This window comes from Perissodus microlepis, chromosome 7 (genome assembly GCF_051167445.1).
Source record: "Perissodus microlepis isolate ML-2025 ecotype Zambia chromosome 7, ASM5116744v1, whole genome shotgun sequence".
NCBI lineage: Eukaryota > Metazoa > Chordata > Actinopteri > Cichliformes > Cichlidae > Perissodus > Perissodus microlepis.
The window spans coordinates 48724791-48738718 of NC_140467.1; the positions used below are offsets into that span (position 1 = coordinate 48724791).

The 13928-nt window shown below is 40.0% G+C and overlaps 1 protein-coding gene across 1 annotated transcript in view; it reads right to left on the reverse strand.

Annotated features, from left to right (window-relative positions):
* Positions 1 to 13928, reverse strand: part of LOC146383991 (carboxyl-terminal PDZ ligand of neuronal nitric oxide synthase protein) — a 61799-nt gene that overhangs the window by 30754 nt on the left and 17117 nt on the right. The window contains exons 3-4 of the mRNA XM_084935622.1: positions 1362 to 1454; positions 1197 to 1255 (exon numbers count right to left, since the gene is read on the reverse strand). Coding sequence (XP_084791748.1) covers positions 1197 to 1255; positions 1362 to 1454 — 152 coding nt within the window. The remainder of the gene's footprint in view (positions 1 to 1196; positions 1256 to 1361; positions 1455 to 13928) is intronic.

Sequence of the window (13928 nt, forward strand, 5' to 3'; positions counted from 1 at the left end):
TGTCATTAGTTTTTCTTCTTTTATACCCTTTCTTGCCAGCCACGCTATGGAGTACTTGGACGCGTGTGATGGAGCATTGTCCTGCATGAAAATCATGTTTTTCCTGAAGGATGCAGACTTCTTCCTGTACCACTGCTTGAAGAAGGTGTCTTCCAGAAACTGGCAGTAGGACTGGGAGTTGAGCTTGACTCCATCCTCAACCCGAAAAGGCCCCACAAGCTCATCTTTGATGATACCAGCCCAAACCAGTACTCCACCTCCACCTTGCTGGCGTCTGAGTCGGACTGGAGCTCTCTGCCCTTTACCAATCCAGCCACGGGCCCATCCATCTGGCCCATCAAGACTCACTCTCATTTCATCAGTCCATAAAACCTTAGAAAAATCAGTCTTGAGATATTTCTTGGCCCAGTCTTGACGTTTCAGCTTGTGTGTCTTGTTCAGTGGTGGTCGTCTTTCAGCCTTTCTTACCTTGGCCATGTCTCTGAGTATTGCACACCTTGTGCTTTTGGGCACTCCAGTGATGTTGCAGCTCTGAAATATGGCCAAACTGGTGGCAAGTGGCATCTTGGCAGCTGCATGCTTGACTTTTCTCAGTTCATGGGCAGTTATTTTGCGCCTTGGTTTTTCCACACGCTTCTTGCGACCCTGTTGACTATTTTGAATGAAACGCTTGATTGTTCGATGATCACGCTTCAGAAGCTTTGCAATTTTGAGACTGCTGCATCCCTCTGCAAGATATCTCACTATTTTTGACTTTTCTGAGCCTGTCAAGTCCTTCTTTTGACCCATTTTGCCAAAGGAAAGGACGTTGCCTAATAATTATGCACACCTGATATAGGGTGTTGATGTCATTAGACCACACCCCTTCTCATTACAGAGATGCACATCACCTAATATGCTTAATTGGTAGTAGGCTTTCGAGCCTATACAGCTTGGAGTAAGACAACATGCATGCAGAGGATGATGTGGACAAAATACTCATTTGCCTAATAATTCTGCACTCCCTGTATAACCTGTAGTCTACTCAAAGCAATTACTTTGGGTAAAGCATACATCAAGATGCAGAGAGCAAAGAACAGACTGTGCTGAATATCAGACAGCTTTATCCTCTGAGTCTATAACTGAAAAAGGGAAGATGAGATTTTATTGCTTGTTTATATATGAAGATATGAACTTGTTTTGAGAGGTGCACTGACCTGTATATTGGATCGTGCATGATCAGCATTTTGCTCTCATCCCATGTCCATTCCTTTCTCTGTGAATGAAAAGAAAGAGCTTATATCTCAGTTCTAATATTCTCGTGGTGGTGGTTCATTTCTGAATCCAGGAGAAAACGGTCATTTTGGATTCTGGTAGCTTGCCTTCTGTTTCTTCCTTAGCATCACCTTGACCCCGTCCACAGACACCACGATGCTGACCTTTTTCTTCTTGATGTTCTTGGCCTTGAATTCGTACTGGGAAAGTAAATGGAAAAAAAGTAGATCGGAATATTAATCATGCATACATAAAGAGCATCTTATCTTTTCTGCAGGATAGAAATGTGACTGCTGCAGTAGTGGAGCTTTAACTAAGTAAGAATTAGACTGCACAATAGTGAATGATCATAGAAAATAAGTCTTTTATAGCAATTTCCTAATTCCATCTGTTTGCTTGCAGATGATTATCTGAAGACACATGCAGGATGAAATCAGATACCTTTGGAAAAATGCTTAGAAATTACATTCACCAGTCACTTTTTACATACACCTGTTCAGCTGCTCATTAATGCATCTACCGAATCAGTCAATCACGTGCTCAAACCCAACACTGAACGTGATTAGAGGGATTTTGGTTGCTGTATTTCACTTAAAATTCACTCTGACATTGTGTTTCATACTTGTTATACAGTCGCATCGCACACATATACCAACAACTCCAGTTCTTCACTGCAGTGAGAGATGTCTTGCTTTGGCAGGGTGGCAGCATTAAGAGAACAATCTATCAGCATTAAAACAAAATCGGCAGTGCACTTTAATTTATCAGCATTTTTAATGGCTTGGCAGTTTGCAATAAGAATTCTGATCAAGTCCGATAAACATTTGCAGCCAAGAAAAAAACACTTCGCCAAAGCTCTCAGAGACAGACAAAACAGCACCTCAGCTGCAATGCAAGTCGAGTACGTCGAGTACATCGAGTATCGTGTTATAAAGACTGTGGCCTTGCAGAGCTGAACCACATCTCTTCTTGGAACACAAACTATCCTACTAAATTAAACAACATTTAAGTACAAGGCCTTGGGTATGGGTTTGTCTCCATTCTGTTAGCTGAGAAGTACACAACAGCTGTGTCTGCACAGAGTGACTAACACATTTCCACCTCATCAGCTGGCCAGGCACTCTGCCGAGGAAGTTAGCAAGTCTGGCCTGTCGACTCAGATCAGTTATAAATAAGAAGCAACTCTTGTGAGCTACCAGCTATAATGGCTTACAGTGAGGCCGCAGGAAACATCCATCTTTCATGTCCCAAAATGCCTATATTTTGTGGACTATATTTGGTAACATATGCCTGCAATATGAGATGAAATTCAGCTGCAGAGGGGAAATGTTGAGACCTTACTATCTAGAACAGGGGTGGGCAATTCCAGGCCTCGAGGGCCGGTGTCCTGCAGGTTTTAGATCTCACCTTGGGTCAACACACCTGAATCACATGATTAGTTCGTTACCAGGCCTCTGGAGAACTTCAGGACATGTTGAGGAGCTAATTTAGCCATTTAAATCAGCTGTGTTGGTTCAAGGACACATCTAAAACCTGCAGGGACACCAGCCCTCGCGGCCTGGAGTTGATTGGAGTTGAACATGATTGTGATTAGCATAGAAAACTCAACTCAGCACAACTTAAACAACTTCCACAGCTCCCCTTCCTCCATCTTCAGGGCTCTAGAGTGCGACCAATTTGGTCGCAAATGCGACCAAATTTTTCAGTGGTGCGACTAAAAAAAAATATTTGGTTGCACCTGTGCGACCAACTGTTCAGGTAGCAAAAAAAAAAAAAAAAAAAATCTGCAACCTTCCCTGTGGTCAACAACAGACACAGACACACAGACACACATTATGCCCCTATCGTGGACTAAACCAATCAGAGATAGTCAGGGGCGGGACCTCTCTGATTGGCCGTGGTCCAGTTGAAAGTGCAGGTGGAAGAGAGAGGTGAGTAGCTTGAATAAAGCGATATCAATTCATTAAATCCTGAATCGACTTTTAAATATAACTGTGTTTTGCCAGAAACGCCAGATTCTCAGATTAAAGCTCACAAAACCATTTCAACAACAACCAAACAGCAAATGAGAGCAGGTACACGGATTCCACACAAAGACGTAAACACGGAGCGGAACCGACGCATCAGAATCAACTTTGAACGGGACTTTGAAAACCAGAATCGAATGGATTATAGAAATCAGTGATGATACCCAGCCCTAGTGAGCAGCCTAGGCACGACAGAAGTGGATGTAGCTGTAATAGGAAAAGAACTATTGCTAACTTTTCTGTTAAGTTAAGGTCTGACCCTGATCCTTCTGAAATTCATAGCCAGTGCTCTGACACGGTGTCATCAATCTTTGAATGCTGAAAAAGCACAGTGTATCCAGAAAAACACATTATATTATATAAATTATTGTGTGCGCCTAACTTTTGTGCCGGTACGCCTAACTTTTTAAAGTTAGGCGTACCTGTACGCCCATGGCAAAAAGTTAGTCTAGAGCCCTGATCTTAATATAAAAAAAGCCTTCAGCATCATTGAAGCTGAGAACCTTCACAGACATCATTGAAGCTGCTTATCTAGTTGTACCAAAACCAAAGTACAAAAGATAAACACTTTTTCCCCAGTTATACAGTTATTTTATTATATGTATGTATGTATGTATGTATGTATATATATATATATATGTATATATATATATATATATATATATACACACTTTTTTTTTTTAAACATTTTTCACACAATTCCAAATAATTCAACTAAATATGTGTTAAACCTGCAATGCGCTGTGGTCACTTTTGTGGTACCAATTGTTTGGTACTACCTCAATACCCAATTCAGTAAGGCTAAAAAATTATCCTGTGTACTTAAACTTTATTAAAATGTAATTGACAATATTAAAAGATCATTTTAAAGCACTGACATGGTTTGTTATAGACTGTGTATGTAAAATATTAGCATTCTAGTTTGTTAGCGGGACACAGATTCAAAATGTTAGCTTGATTGGTGAGTAGCCTACTAAAGACTACAAGCTATAACATTAGTTCCACTACATTACTTTAAGAACTTTATTTAACATTAGTCACTGTAAACATTTTAGCCTGTGGTAAAAAGTTCATTTCACAACAGCAATGCCAGCATTCTCAAAACAAAATATAATGCTTATACGAGGAAAACAGTGCAAAGTACCTCATTACCTGACTTTCTGAACAATGAGTCAGGACAACGCTATTGCAAAAAAAAAAAAAATTATTACAACAATGGAAATAAACATTTAATTGTGGAAAATTGGAAAGCTGCACATGATGTCTCACTGAAATGAAAAACGCACTAAAAAAACAGAATGCACAGAACAGATTAAGTGGCTTTAAAATGTGGACTCTCTTTTCTTTCTTCTGTATATCTGTAAAACTGATGAAAGGTTTAGATTTGGAAAACTCTGTCCCAATGTTTTCATTAGATTTAATATAATTATAACATAGTAAACACTCAGGTATCCAAATGCAGTCAGATTCATATATTTTCTTCTAAATCTCAGCAAAAAATTTGTCTGACAAAAGTAAATTTTCTATATTATATTGCAAATGTGATTATACTTCAGTTCGTTGAATGAGTAAAAAGAATGGAAGAGAAGAGAATATAAGATGTTGGCATGCAAAATAAATGTGAATAAAAGTATAGAGACAAAGAAGGGTAAGAAGCCTATAAAATGGAAGAGAGAACATAGGAGGAGAGGAGAGCAGATACAAAGAGAGCCGGAAAGGAGGTTAAGAGACAACCGTTGTTACGTAAGGACTAGCATGCATTCTTGGTGTTTACTGTCATATTTTGGCATCACAAGGCTAGTGTTTGGTCATAAACCAGAATTGAAATCATTTCTTTATTTTCTGAGAACCACGCTGTGTAAAAAAATCACTATCAGCAATATAGTATACATACAGACTACACTATACAACTACTATGACAATGATTAAAGCAATTTAGCTTACAAGCTAAAAGTAAGTCCTGAAAGTAACAGAATTAACTTCTGAAAGATTTTTGGGGTTACAAGACCAAACCAAATGTAAGACTGAGGAATACAAAAAACCGAGAGCTAAAAAAAAGAGGACTGTCACAGTCATAGTGGTGCTTTGAGCTAAATACTAGCATGCAGCAAACTAGCATCACAGTCGTACTTTAGCATCACGAGGCTAGTGTCTGGTCATAAACCAGAAATTAAAACCTAAACAACACAACTGCTATGACAATGACTAAAATACTTTAGCTTGCGAGCTATTAGTTATTATTAATCTCTGACACTCTTCCAAGTATTTTTTTGTCCTGCCTTCCTCCCTTCACCCCCAACCGGTCATGATAGCAGCCTATATAAATACTATATAAATAAAATTGAATTGAACTGAAAATGGAATTACTTAAGTACTAACACTAACAAAACTAACTTTGGGGTTTTGGGAGTTCCAAAGCCTAACAAAAATCTGCAACACCAATCTAATGTAAGACAGAGGAATACAAAATAGAACAAAAATATCCTCCATACATTGATCTACACTGTGAGGTCTAATAAATACCAAAACAGGAGACACGAAACTACCTTTATACTGTACTTGCACAAGGATGTGAGAACACTCACGCAACTCATTTATAATTCACAGTTTATGCCAGCATTATGCTGAAGCAAAGTGGGATTTTGCAACTTCATCCAAAGTATGAAATTTTTATATTTTCTTTGCTTAAGTGCAAAGTGTTTTGAAATATTAAGGCTTTTTAATGCACTTGCATTGTTATGGTTTTCCCGGTATTGACATCAGAACAAACAATTAAAAGCTCATGACACAAGATGCACTAAGCCGTAGCATATGTCAGCTCTGAAAACCCTCAGGATATTCCAGAGAACAGCTTAGTTCACTTTAGCGCGTGGCTACGGATGCTGAAACTTTCTGAATTAGGTTAGAGAAATTTAGGTAACCAGATTTACAGGCTCACGTGAGAGGAATAAGATCTGAAATGTAATGAAAGGTGCATGACTAATGAAGACTGAACAGACATGCAAAGGCACATGAGCTAAAAATCTCCCTTCAAAGACTTAGGTTTTAACCATAAAACTTTAGTTGCAATGCTGACAGTGAGTGTTGCAGTACTACAGCAATGTAAAAGCTCAAGGCGAACATACTGAGAGCATTTATTTCAGACCGTTCTCAGCCTGGATGTGAGCATTTAAGCCTTCAGACTCATCAGTCTTCCCAGACAGCGTAACAAATTCCAGTCAGCGTTTCCTCTCTGCAATCTATTATGAAAGTGTCAGACAGAATAGTGATGGAAGTTGCTATGTGCACAAAACGAGGAAGGGAAAACTCACTCTCAGTAGAACATTTCAGATCACTGTTATATTTTGTTTTGAGCTAGCTATTTTACAACAGAGAAACACAGAGGAAGATTAAACCAAAGGAGAGAGATCAATCACTTTTTATTAGGAAAGTATAAGAAGGCAAGACAAAAAAAAGGTTACAGAGCATTTTCAATTTGTGAGTAATTAAATATTTAATAGCTTCAAGGCAATGAGAGCCGCAGCCAGATCAGATACTTGAGATTGTTTATCTGACAAACTGCAATGCCCTCAGAATGATACTAAAACTTTGGAAAATAGCTTTAATCTGCAAGACTATCTATTCATGTGGTTTTAAGGCCTGCAATGTTAGTACACGACTTTGTCCCAGGCTGAAATATCTCAGTAGCTAGTGGATGGATTACAGCAGTTTTGACATTCATGTCCAAAAGACAAATCCTGTTACCTTTCCTAATTTTCCCTCGAGCGTCACTGTGATGCTATGTTTTATCACTGAAATGTCTGCTAGACTTTGACTAGCTAGTCTTTAACTGTCCAGGCCAATCAGCTGCACCTTTCGTTCAGTGTTAATGAGCAAATGTTACCATGCTACATGCTAAAAATCTCCATTAAACCATTAGATTACCTTAAATACAGATATCAGAAACATTATAATATTATAGACCCTGCTACCTAAATTAACCCTGTATGGTGATCATGGGAGAATTCAGATAGTGTTTGTATACAAGTAATGCCCATTTTCACCCTGAATGTGATCAGTAATCTTTCTATTCTTAGTATTCTTACTGTACATATATAAAGACGAAAAAGAGACAAAGATGTGACTGATATCCCTTTTTTCTTGAGAGGCTGCAGAGCAAAGAACAGAGCTCCCAGTCATTATGTGGAAGTAATTACACTGCAGATACTGTAAATAAACCTCCGGGTCCCAAATGGTACCTGCCAGCAACCTAAATGAAAGGCCACCGAGTCCTACAGTTAACATTACTCGATTCATGTTTCAAATTCTGGCTTCTGAGAAAATAAAAATGAGAGGTTGGAAAAGGACATTTTCCCCCCTCCTGCTTGATGTTAATGGACATTTTAAGAATGAATAAATGAGGAGGGTTTTAGGTTGGGCAAACAAAAATCATGGAATGAGAAGGGCGCACCCCCGACTCCCACTCACAACCCCTCCCCGCTTTCAGCAATCCTGAAAAGCAGTGGAATGCGAGGTGCATTGTGGGTCACTCATGCTCCCCGTTGTACCATTGAATCCATACAGGAATCCACAATAGGCCCTATAGATCGCAACCTAGCAACGGCTTCATTATAATTCCCCAGATTTGGGGAGTTCCAAGGAATTTCACTGCTTTTTTTCCTGGATTCAGGGTACAATGAGATGACTGTTGGGAGCAGAACTGAGGCAGGAAGACAGACTAGCTACCCCAACAGCTGAACATTTAACATGAAAATAAAGATTATTTTTTGGAAGAGGGGTGGGAAATCAAATTACTGGGGAAAAAAAACGAAATTCAATTAAAAATGAAGAAAATGTACTTTGCTGCATGAGTTGAACAGAAAGTGGAGCTTAAATCGCTGCTGCCGGTCACTCCTGAGGCCAGACAGGGAGGACAGAGTGACTCTCACGATAGCAGAGATGCCCAGACCTCCTGGCACGTCTCATCGTTAGTCAGCAGGAATGTGTGTGTCGGTGCAATTACCCCGGAAAACGACCTTGGCCTAGATCAGAAATGGAGGGGAGTTTTATTTTTCCTTTACCCTGGCGACATTACATATCTCTCTCTCTATATATATATCTATATATAGATATATATATGTGTTTGGAAAAATTGAGGGGACAAAATGAAGAGAAATAACGCGTGTGCTGACTGCTCTCTACTGTGTAATGATATTACTCCTGTTTGCAGCCCCCAGTGAGCAGCAGCAGTCTTTTCTCAAGAGAGAGCGGGTGTTAACAGAAAACAGAATACTTAACGGCAGTGTTGATCGAAGGGCTTTGTTTACGCTGCTTCATCGTCATTTACTCTTCTTTAACCTGACCTCAGCATGTTTATTTTGGGACTTTAGTTACAATCTTCTACCAGGAATACAGGCTTCACCAGCTGGTCCTGACTCTCCACCAGCTCCATCTGGGACCTCCAGCTGTTACTTTTCTAGATAAATGGCTTTCATTACTTACACCGCAAGTCTGTTTACAGTGACTGACAGACAGAATTGACCATCACAGCTCGTGCTTGTGCATCTGTGCAGGGGGGAGAGGAAAAGAATGAAAGTCTGGGAAGTGAATACAACGGAGCGCATGGATTGATCGCCATCGTGTCGTTACGTTTGAAACGAAAGCGGCAAGGTCAAGATGAAAACCTTCCGCGGATGGTAAGCAGCGAGCGTGACGTGAGATGTGAGTACCTTTGGAGAGGATTCAACTACACTTGAGGCAGACTTGTCAGAAGAAGAAGCTAAGCCCCAGTGCGGGCCAAGGCAGGGACTCCTCGAGCGCTGGCGCCCTTGGAGTGAGAATGGGAGCACGCTTGAGTGAGTCACTGACAGGCACGGTGAAAGGACAGCCAGTCCCAGGGCGCTGACGGCAGCTACTCGGGGTTAGTCACATGGGAAGGGAGGAAATACAAAGGAACAACCTGAACATGCCAAGCACTTGCACTCAATGAGAAACAGGCTGAAGGTGAACGAGGAGCTGAGGCTGTTATTCATGTTATTTCACAACTTAGAAAAACCCTTATCTTAAAAGAGTGAGTTACACACTTCTTTGTGTTTCAGGTGCGCTTTAACACGTTGTGTAAAACAGAGGAATTAATCAGGCATGTCTTGACATCTGGAAAAATGGAAGCGAGGGCGAACTGTACCAACACGCATCTCAGTACCTAGTGCGGCATTAACCTCCTAGGACCCAAACTCTTCCACAGCATGCATTTTTAATTTCTCTTTGATATTTGGGCATATTGGGGCTCGATGAATGTAAAAACAAAGAATTACAAGATTTTTTTTTTTACCTTATTTTTGTTTTTAAGAAAAATAAGAGCCACATATGAGGATATTCGTTTAAAATTTTGATAGAACAGTAGCAGTATAATGTCCTCGTAAGTGGATATCAGGCCCTTGTAGAGCAAAATTGAGTATTTTGGTCTAAATAACCCAAAATGTGATGTCCACATATGTGGACGCAGGTCCTAGGAGGTTAAGAGACAGTGACAGTGTCTGAAACTTGTGCAGTTTTGTTAAAATTATGGGAATAATCTAAATTAAATGTGATACTATGAACACTTGTTGGTGTTTTGAAGGTCATAATCAGACTTATTCCAAAGAGTGTGGGTAAAAATTATTCATTCTTTATAGTTAAACACAGTTCTCAAGGAAAGGAAATCTGGCCCTGATGATGAATCTGAACAGCTGAATCTGTTGGATAATTTTACCTGCTCGGTATGGTTGACAACAGTGATGCAAATAATCGCCCTCTGTGTCATTTATAAAGCACACGGCTGTCTGGATACCACTCAGGATCGATTTAGCCAGGGGTTTATATTACAATAAAGACGCCATCTAGGCCGGGGTGTTTCTGTTTAAAAAAGCACCAATGAAAACTGAAACCAAACTGTGTCTGAAATGACAGGTGGAGCCACTGGGGCAACAGGGCATCATACAGAAAGGGGGTAAACGAAGGCATCTGGCTGATACAGGGATGCTGAGTGTGACTCTGTCCAAAGCAGTAGTCTGGCAAAGCAGCAGTCAGAGTAATAGGATTACTGGGATGAACGCTGTCAGATCACAAGCCATAAAATCCCCTTAGCACCCAGTGCAGGGGGGCAACCATCAGCGATCTACATCCATACTGTAACAGAGCTTGTACGGTACTATAGGCTAACTAATAAACACTTGTGTATGTAATATCTGACATCTGCTTTGAAATAAAATAAAATAAATAAGCTGAGACCCAGAAGAAAAAATGTTTTGATATTTTTAGATTTTTTTGAATAAGGCTCTGATTTCCCCTTCTAGAAATCTGTGTTTACACACTACTTTGTATTTAATAATTAGTCATTATTAGTCTCTGGCTCTCTTCCACTTCCACTCTTTCCTGTCTCCCCCCAACCCTTCATGGCTGCTGGCTGCCCGTCCCTGAGTCCTTCTTCCTGTTAAAAGGGAGTTTTTCCTTCCCACAGTTGAAAGTGCTTGCTCATATGGCATGTTCTCTGTTATTGTCTGTACCTCGCAATATAAAGCATCTTAAGAATAACTGATAACTGATTGTCAAAATAGCTGGTAAAACACTTTTTTGTTAATCTGTTAAGCATTTCATTTCAAACCCTTCAACAGACTGGCGACCTGTTCAGGGTGGACCCCACCTCTCGCCCTATGGCAGCTGGGATAGACTCCAGTCCCCCTGTGAACCTTAATTGGATAAACAGAAGAGAATGGATGGATGAATGGATACTAATCATTTCAGTAGTTGTTCTCTGTGTGCTGTCTCTTTGTTGGGCTAAAAACAAATCATCTTGGGTGTTGGGGAAACACTAGGTGATGAACCATTTACTAGAACAATGCAAGGTTTGAGGTCAGTGCTTAATCACATGCTAACCCTGTTTTAGGGAGGCAAACATGGGCTGTGAATCAGGGTTGCCCACCATCTGTGCCTTACATGCAAACATCCCCCAAAAAGTCCCCTTGAGGAGGCTTTAAGAGAGTGTGAGAGCTTTCATGAAGCTCAGACGTGAGTAGCTTAAATCTATGACTGAGACAGCTTCTCATGCAGCCCACTACACCAGCAACAACATGTCTGACAACAGAAGGCAGTGCAAAGTGTGCCACCACATGGCATTGATTGATGACAGCCAGCTGCTTTCTACTTAGTGCTGTCTGCAAATTTCATTCCAACCTGACTGCATCCTTCCACAAGACGGGGTTAACACTGTATGCATTAATATTTAAGTGAACTGTTTAAATCATTGTACGATTCACACAATACCTGGAATGTAACTACAAACTCAATGGCAGGGGTCGAGTGGAGTCACAGAGAAAGAGGAGACTGAATCTGGCCTGCATTCATTTCTTTACATTAATCAGGTATCTTATTTGGTGTTTTCATTTCGCGGCCCTGAGTCTTTGAGGTCCTACATTAGTAATACACTGCAGAAGATTGGACGCAATCAAAGAAATCAAATACACCGAATGCCTTTTGTGCAGAATCAAAGGACTTAGTGGAGATGAGCAGTGTGCAGTCTGATAACCAGGACTATTCCTGTACTGTCCTTTTCACTTATTACCCAGAAGGTCTACAGCGGACCCACACTGCTCACACACATACACACTTGTTTGTCATGTAAAAGAATACATTACCAATTTGGGGGATTTAAACGGTGGGGGTTTAAACATGAAAAAGCCAGCAGTCATTAAAACCTCACAATCTGTGATGTATGATGGTGTTTAGAGCCCAGCTGTATTTATATATTAGCAAAAGTTTTTTTTTTCTTCTTAGACACACAAAAACCTGAAAAAATTGCATATTACTAAGATAATGTGACAGTGCAGTTAAAAAATAATCTTGGGTGTTTAGCTGCAAAGCTAAATGCAGCAGCCTTGGCTCGACTCCAACCCTTTGCTCTGTCTTCCCTAACTCTCTCCATGGTTTCCTGTCTCCTCTCCACTGCGCCATCTAGGCTAAATAAAACAAAAAACACCCAAAAAACATTTTTTAAGACGAATTAGAAGATTTAGAGAATAAGAAGGTTTAAATTAATCATTCATTCTTCCAGCTTATTTTGAATTAGTTGCTTGTCCTTGTTTTGTTTTCTTGGGCTCCCTCTGGTGGACAAACTATGGAACTGTCATAAAATCGCTGAAGGGTGTTTCTCCCACGTCTTCACTTCTCTTTTTTATTTTTTTTATCAGCATTATATATGCGAATATCAGTATATTGGCATATAACCAATATTTGCCAATATATCAGTCAGGCTCAGTCAGGAGCAACAAGTAACTAGCTGGCTTACCATAAGCTCTGAGATAACTTGTTCAGAGACAAGAATTGAGATTTCCACACTGGCGCTCCGTTCTACATTACTTAACCATACATTACCAGATTCAGAAGAACTACATTACTCTTACACTGATGAACTCAGCTGATTGCAAATAGCTCATATATTCAATTGCCAAGCTCTAATCTGGGGCAATATTAGTTTAGTTTAGCTCCTTAAAGAAGCAAGTCCCCTATGCAAAAAATAGGAAAAGAGAGCCAACATATTAACTGAAGTATTCATAAATACCACATCTAGACATTTGCCAGTGAAATCCCCCAAAACAGAACAGACCCTCTACCGTTCTTGTGCATGAATGCATAAAAATGATTGGCTCTAATTGGCTCTTTGGGGGACGTGATGGAGCAACCACCATAAAGGAAAAATTACACTTGTATCTGATCATGGTGCTAAATGAAGTAAATTACTGACTGATGGCCTTCTGGGTGAATTCATGTTTGTGCTAGTTTTTTAAAGACAATCAGTAACTGCAGACACATTCCATATAAAGTTTATTGGGATTAACGAGGCACTAGAAGTAAAGGATTTATTCTCTGGAGACAAGTTTCATGGCAATCTACTCATGGGATTTTTCAGTTTGGGCACAAGTGCTCCCCAATGGCTGCTGTGGGAATCTAATTAGATTTTCACAAATAGCCGGCTCTTCAACAGAGACAGAGGTCGGTGATATGACTGACATTTGATATGACTGTGTCCAAAATTCTTTTACAGATGGTCAGCAGAATGAAATTGCTTGCTGGTATAATGGAGTCAGGACCATTCTGGAAAGCTACAACATGTTCCTGCACTTGTCTGATGTACCTAATCTAGGTGATGGTGACAGGAAATAGAGACAAATAGACATGAAAAAAGAACAAGATCTAAGGAGCATGGGCTTTATCAAAAGCCACCGAAGACAGGAAGAGAAAGTGAGAAACCAGACCACTCAAAGATTACACAGAAATTCAGCTGGGATCAAATTATTCAAAGGAAGCACAAGAAAACATGAAAGAGTTCAGAGTTTAGGAAATTGAGATTCCGCTCCCAAAATAAGCTAAAGCCTCCAGTGCATATCATTATACAGCTTGTGGGCTGTCTCTTCCCTCATTATTCATTCAGTTCTTCTGCCCTGATAGCTTGATGCTTGTGGAGATAACAATAAATGCAGCAAACAGTTTCTCCAACTTTCACTGCAGCAGTCTGTTACATAAAATCTGTAAAGGAAATCACAAAACATGAAAGCCTTGATGTTTTTGTCTTCAGTCAGTCTACTAAAAATACAACAGTTTTTATTTTATCTGTATTTTAACCTATACTGCTTA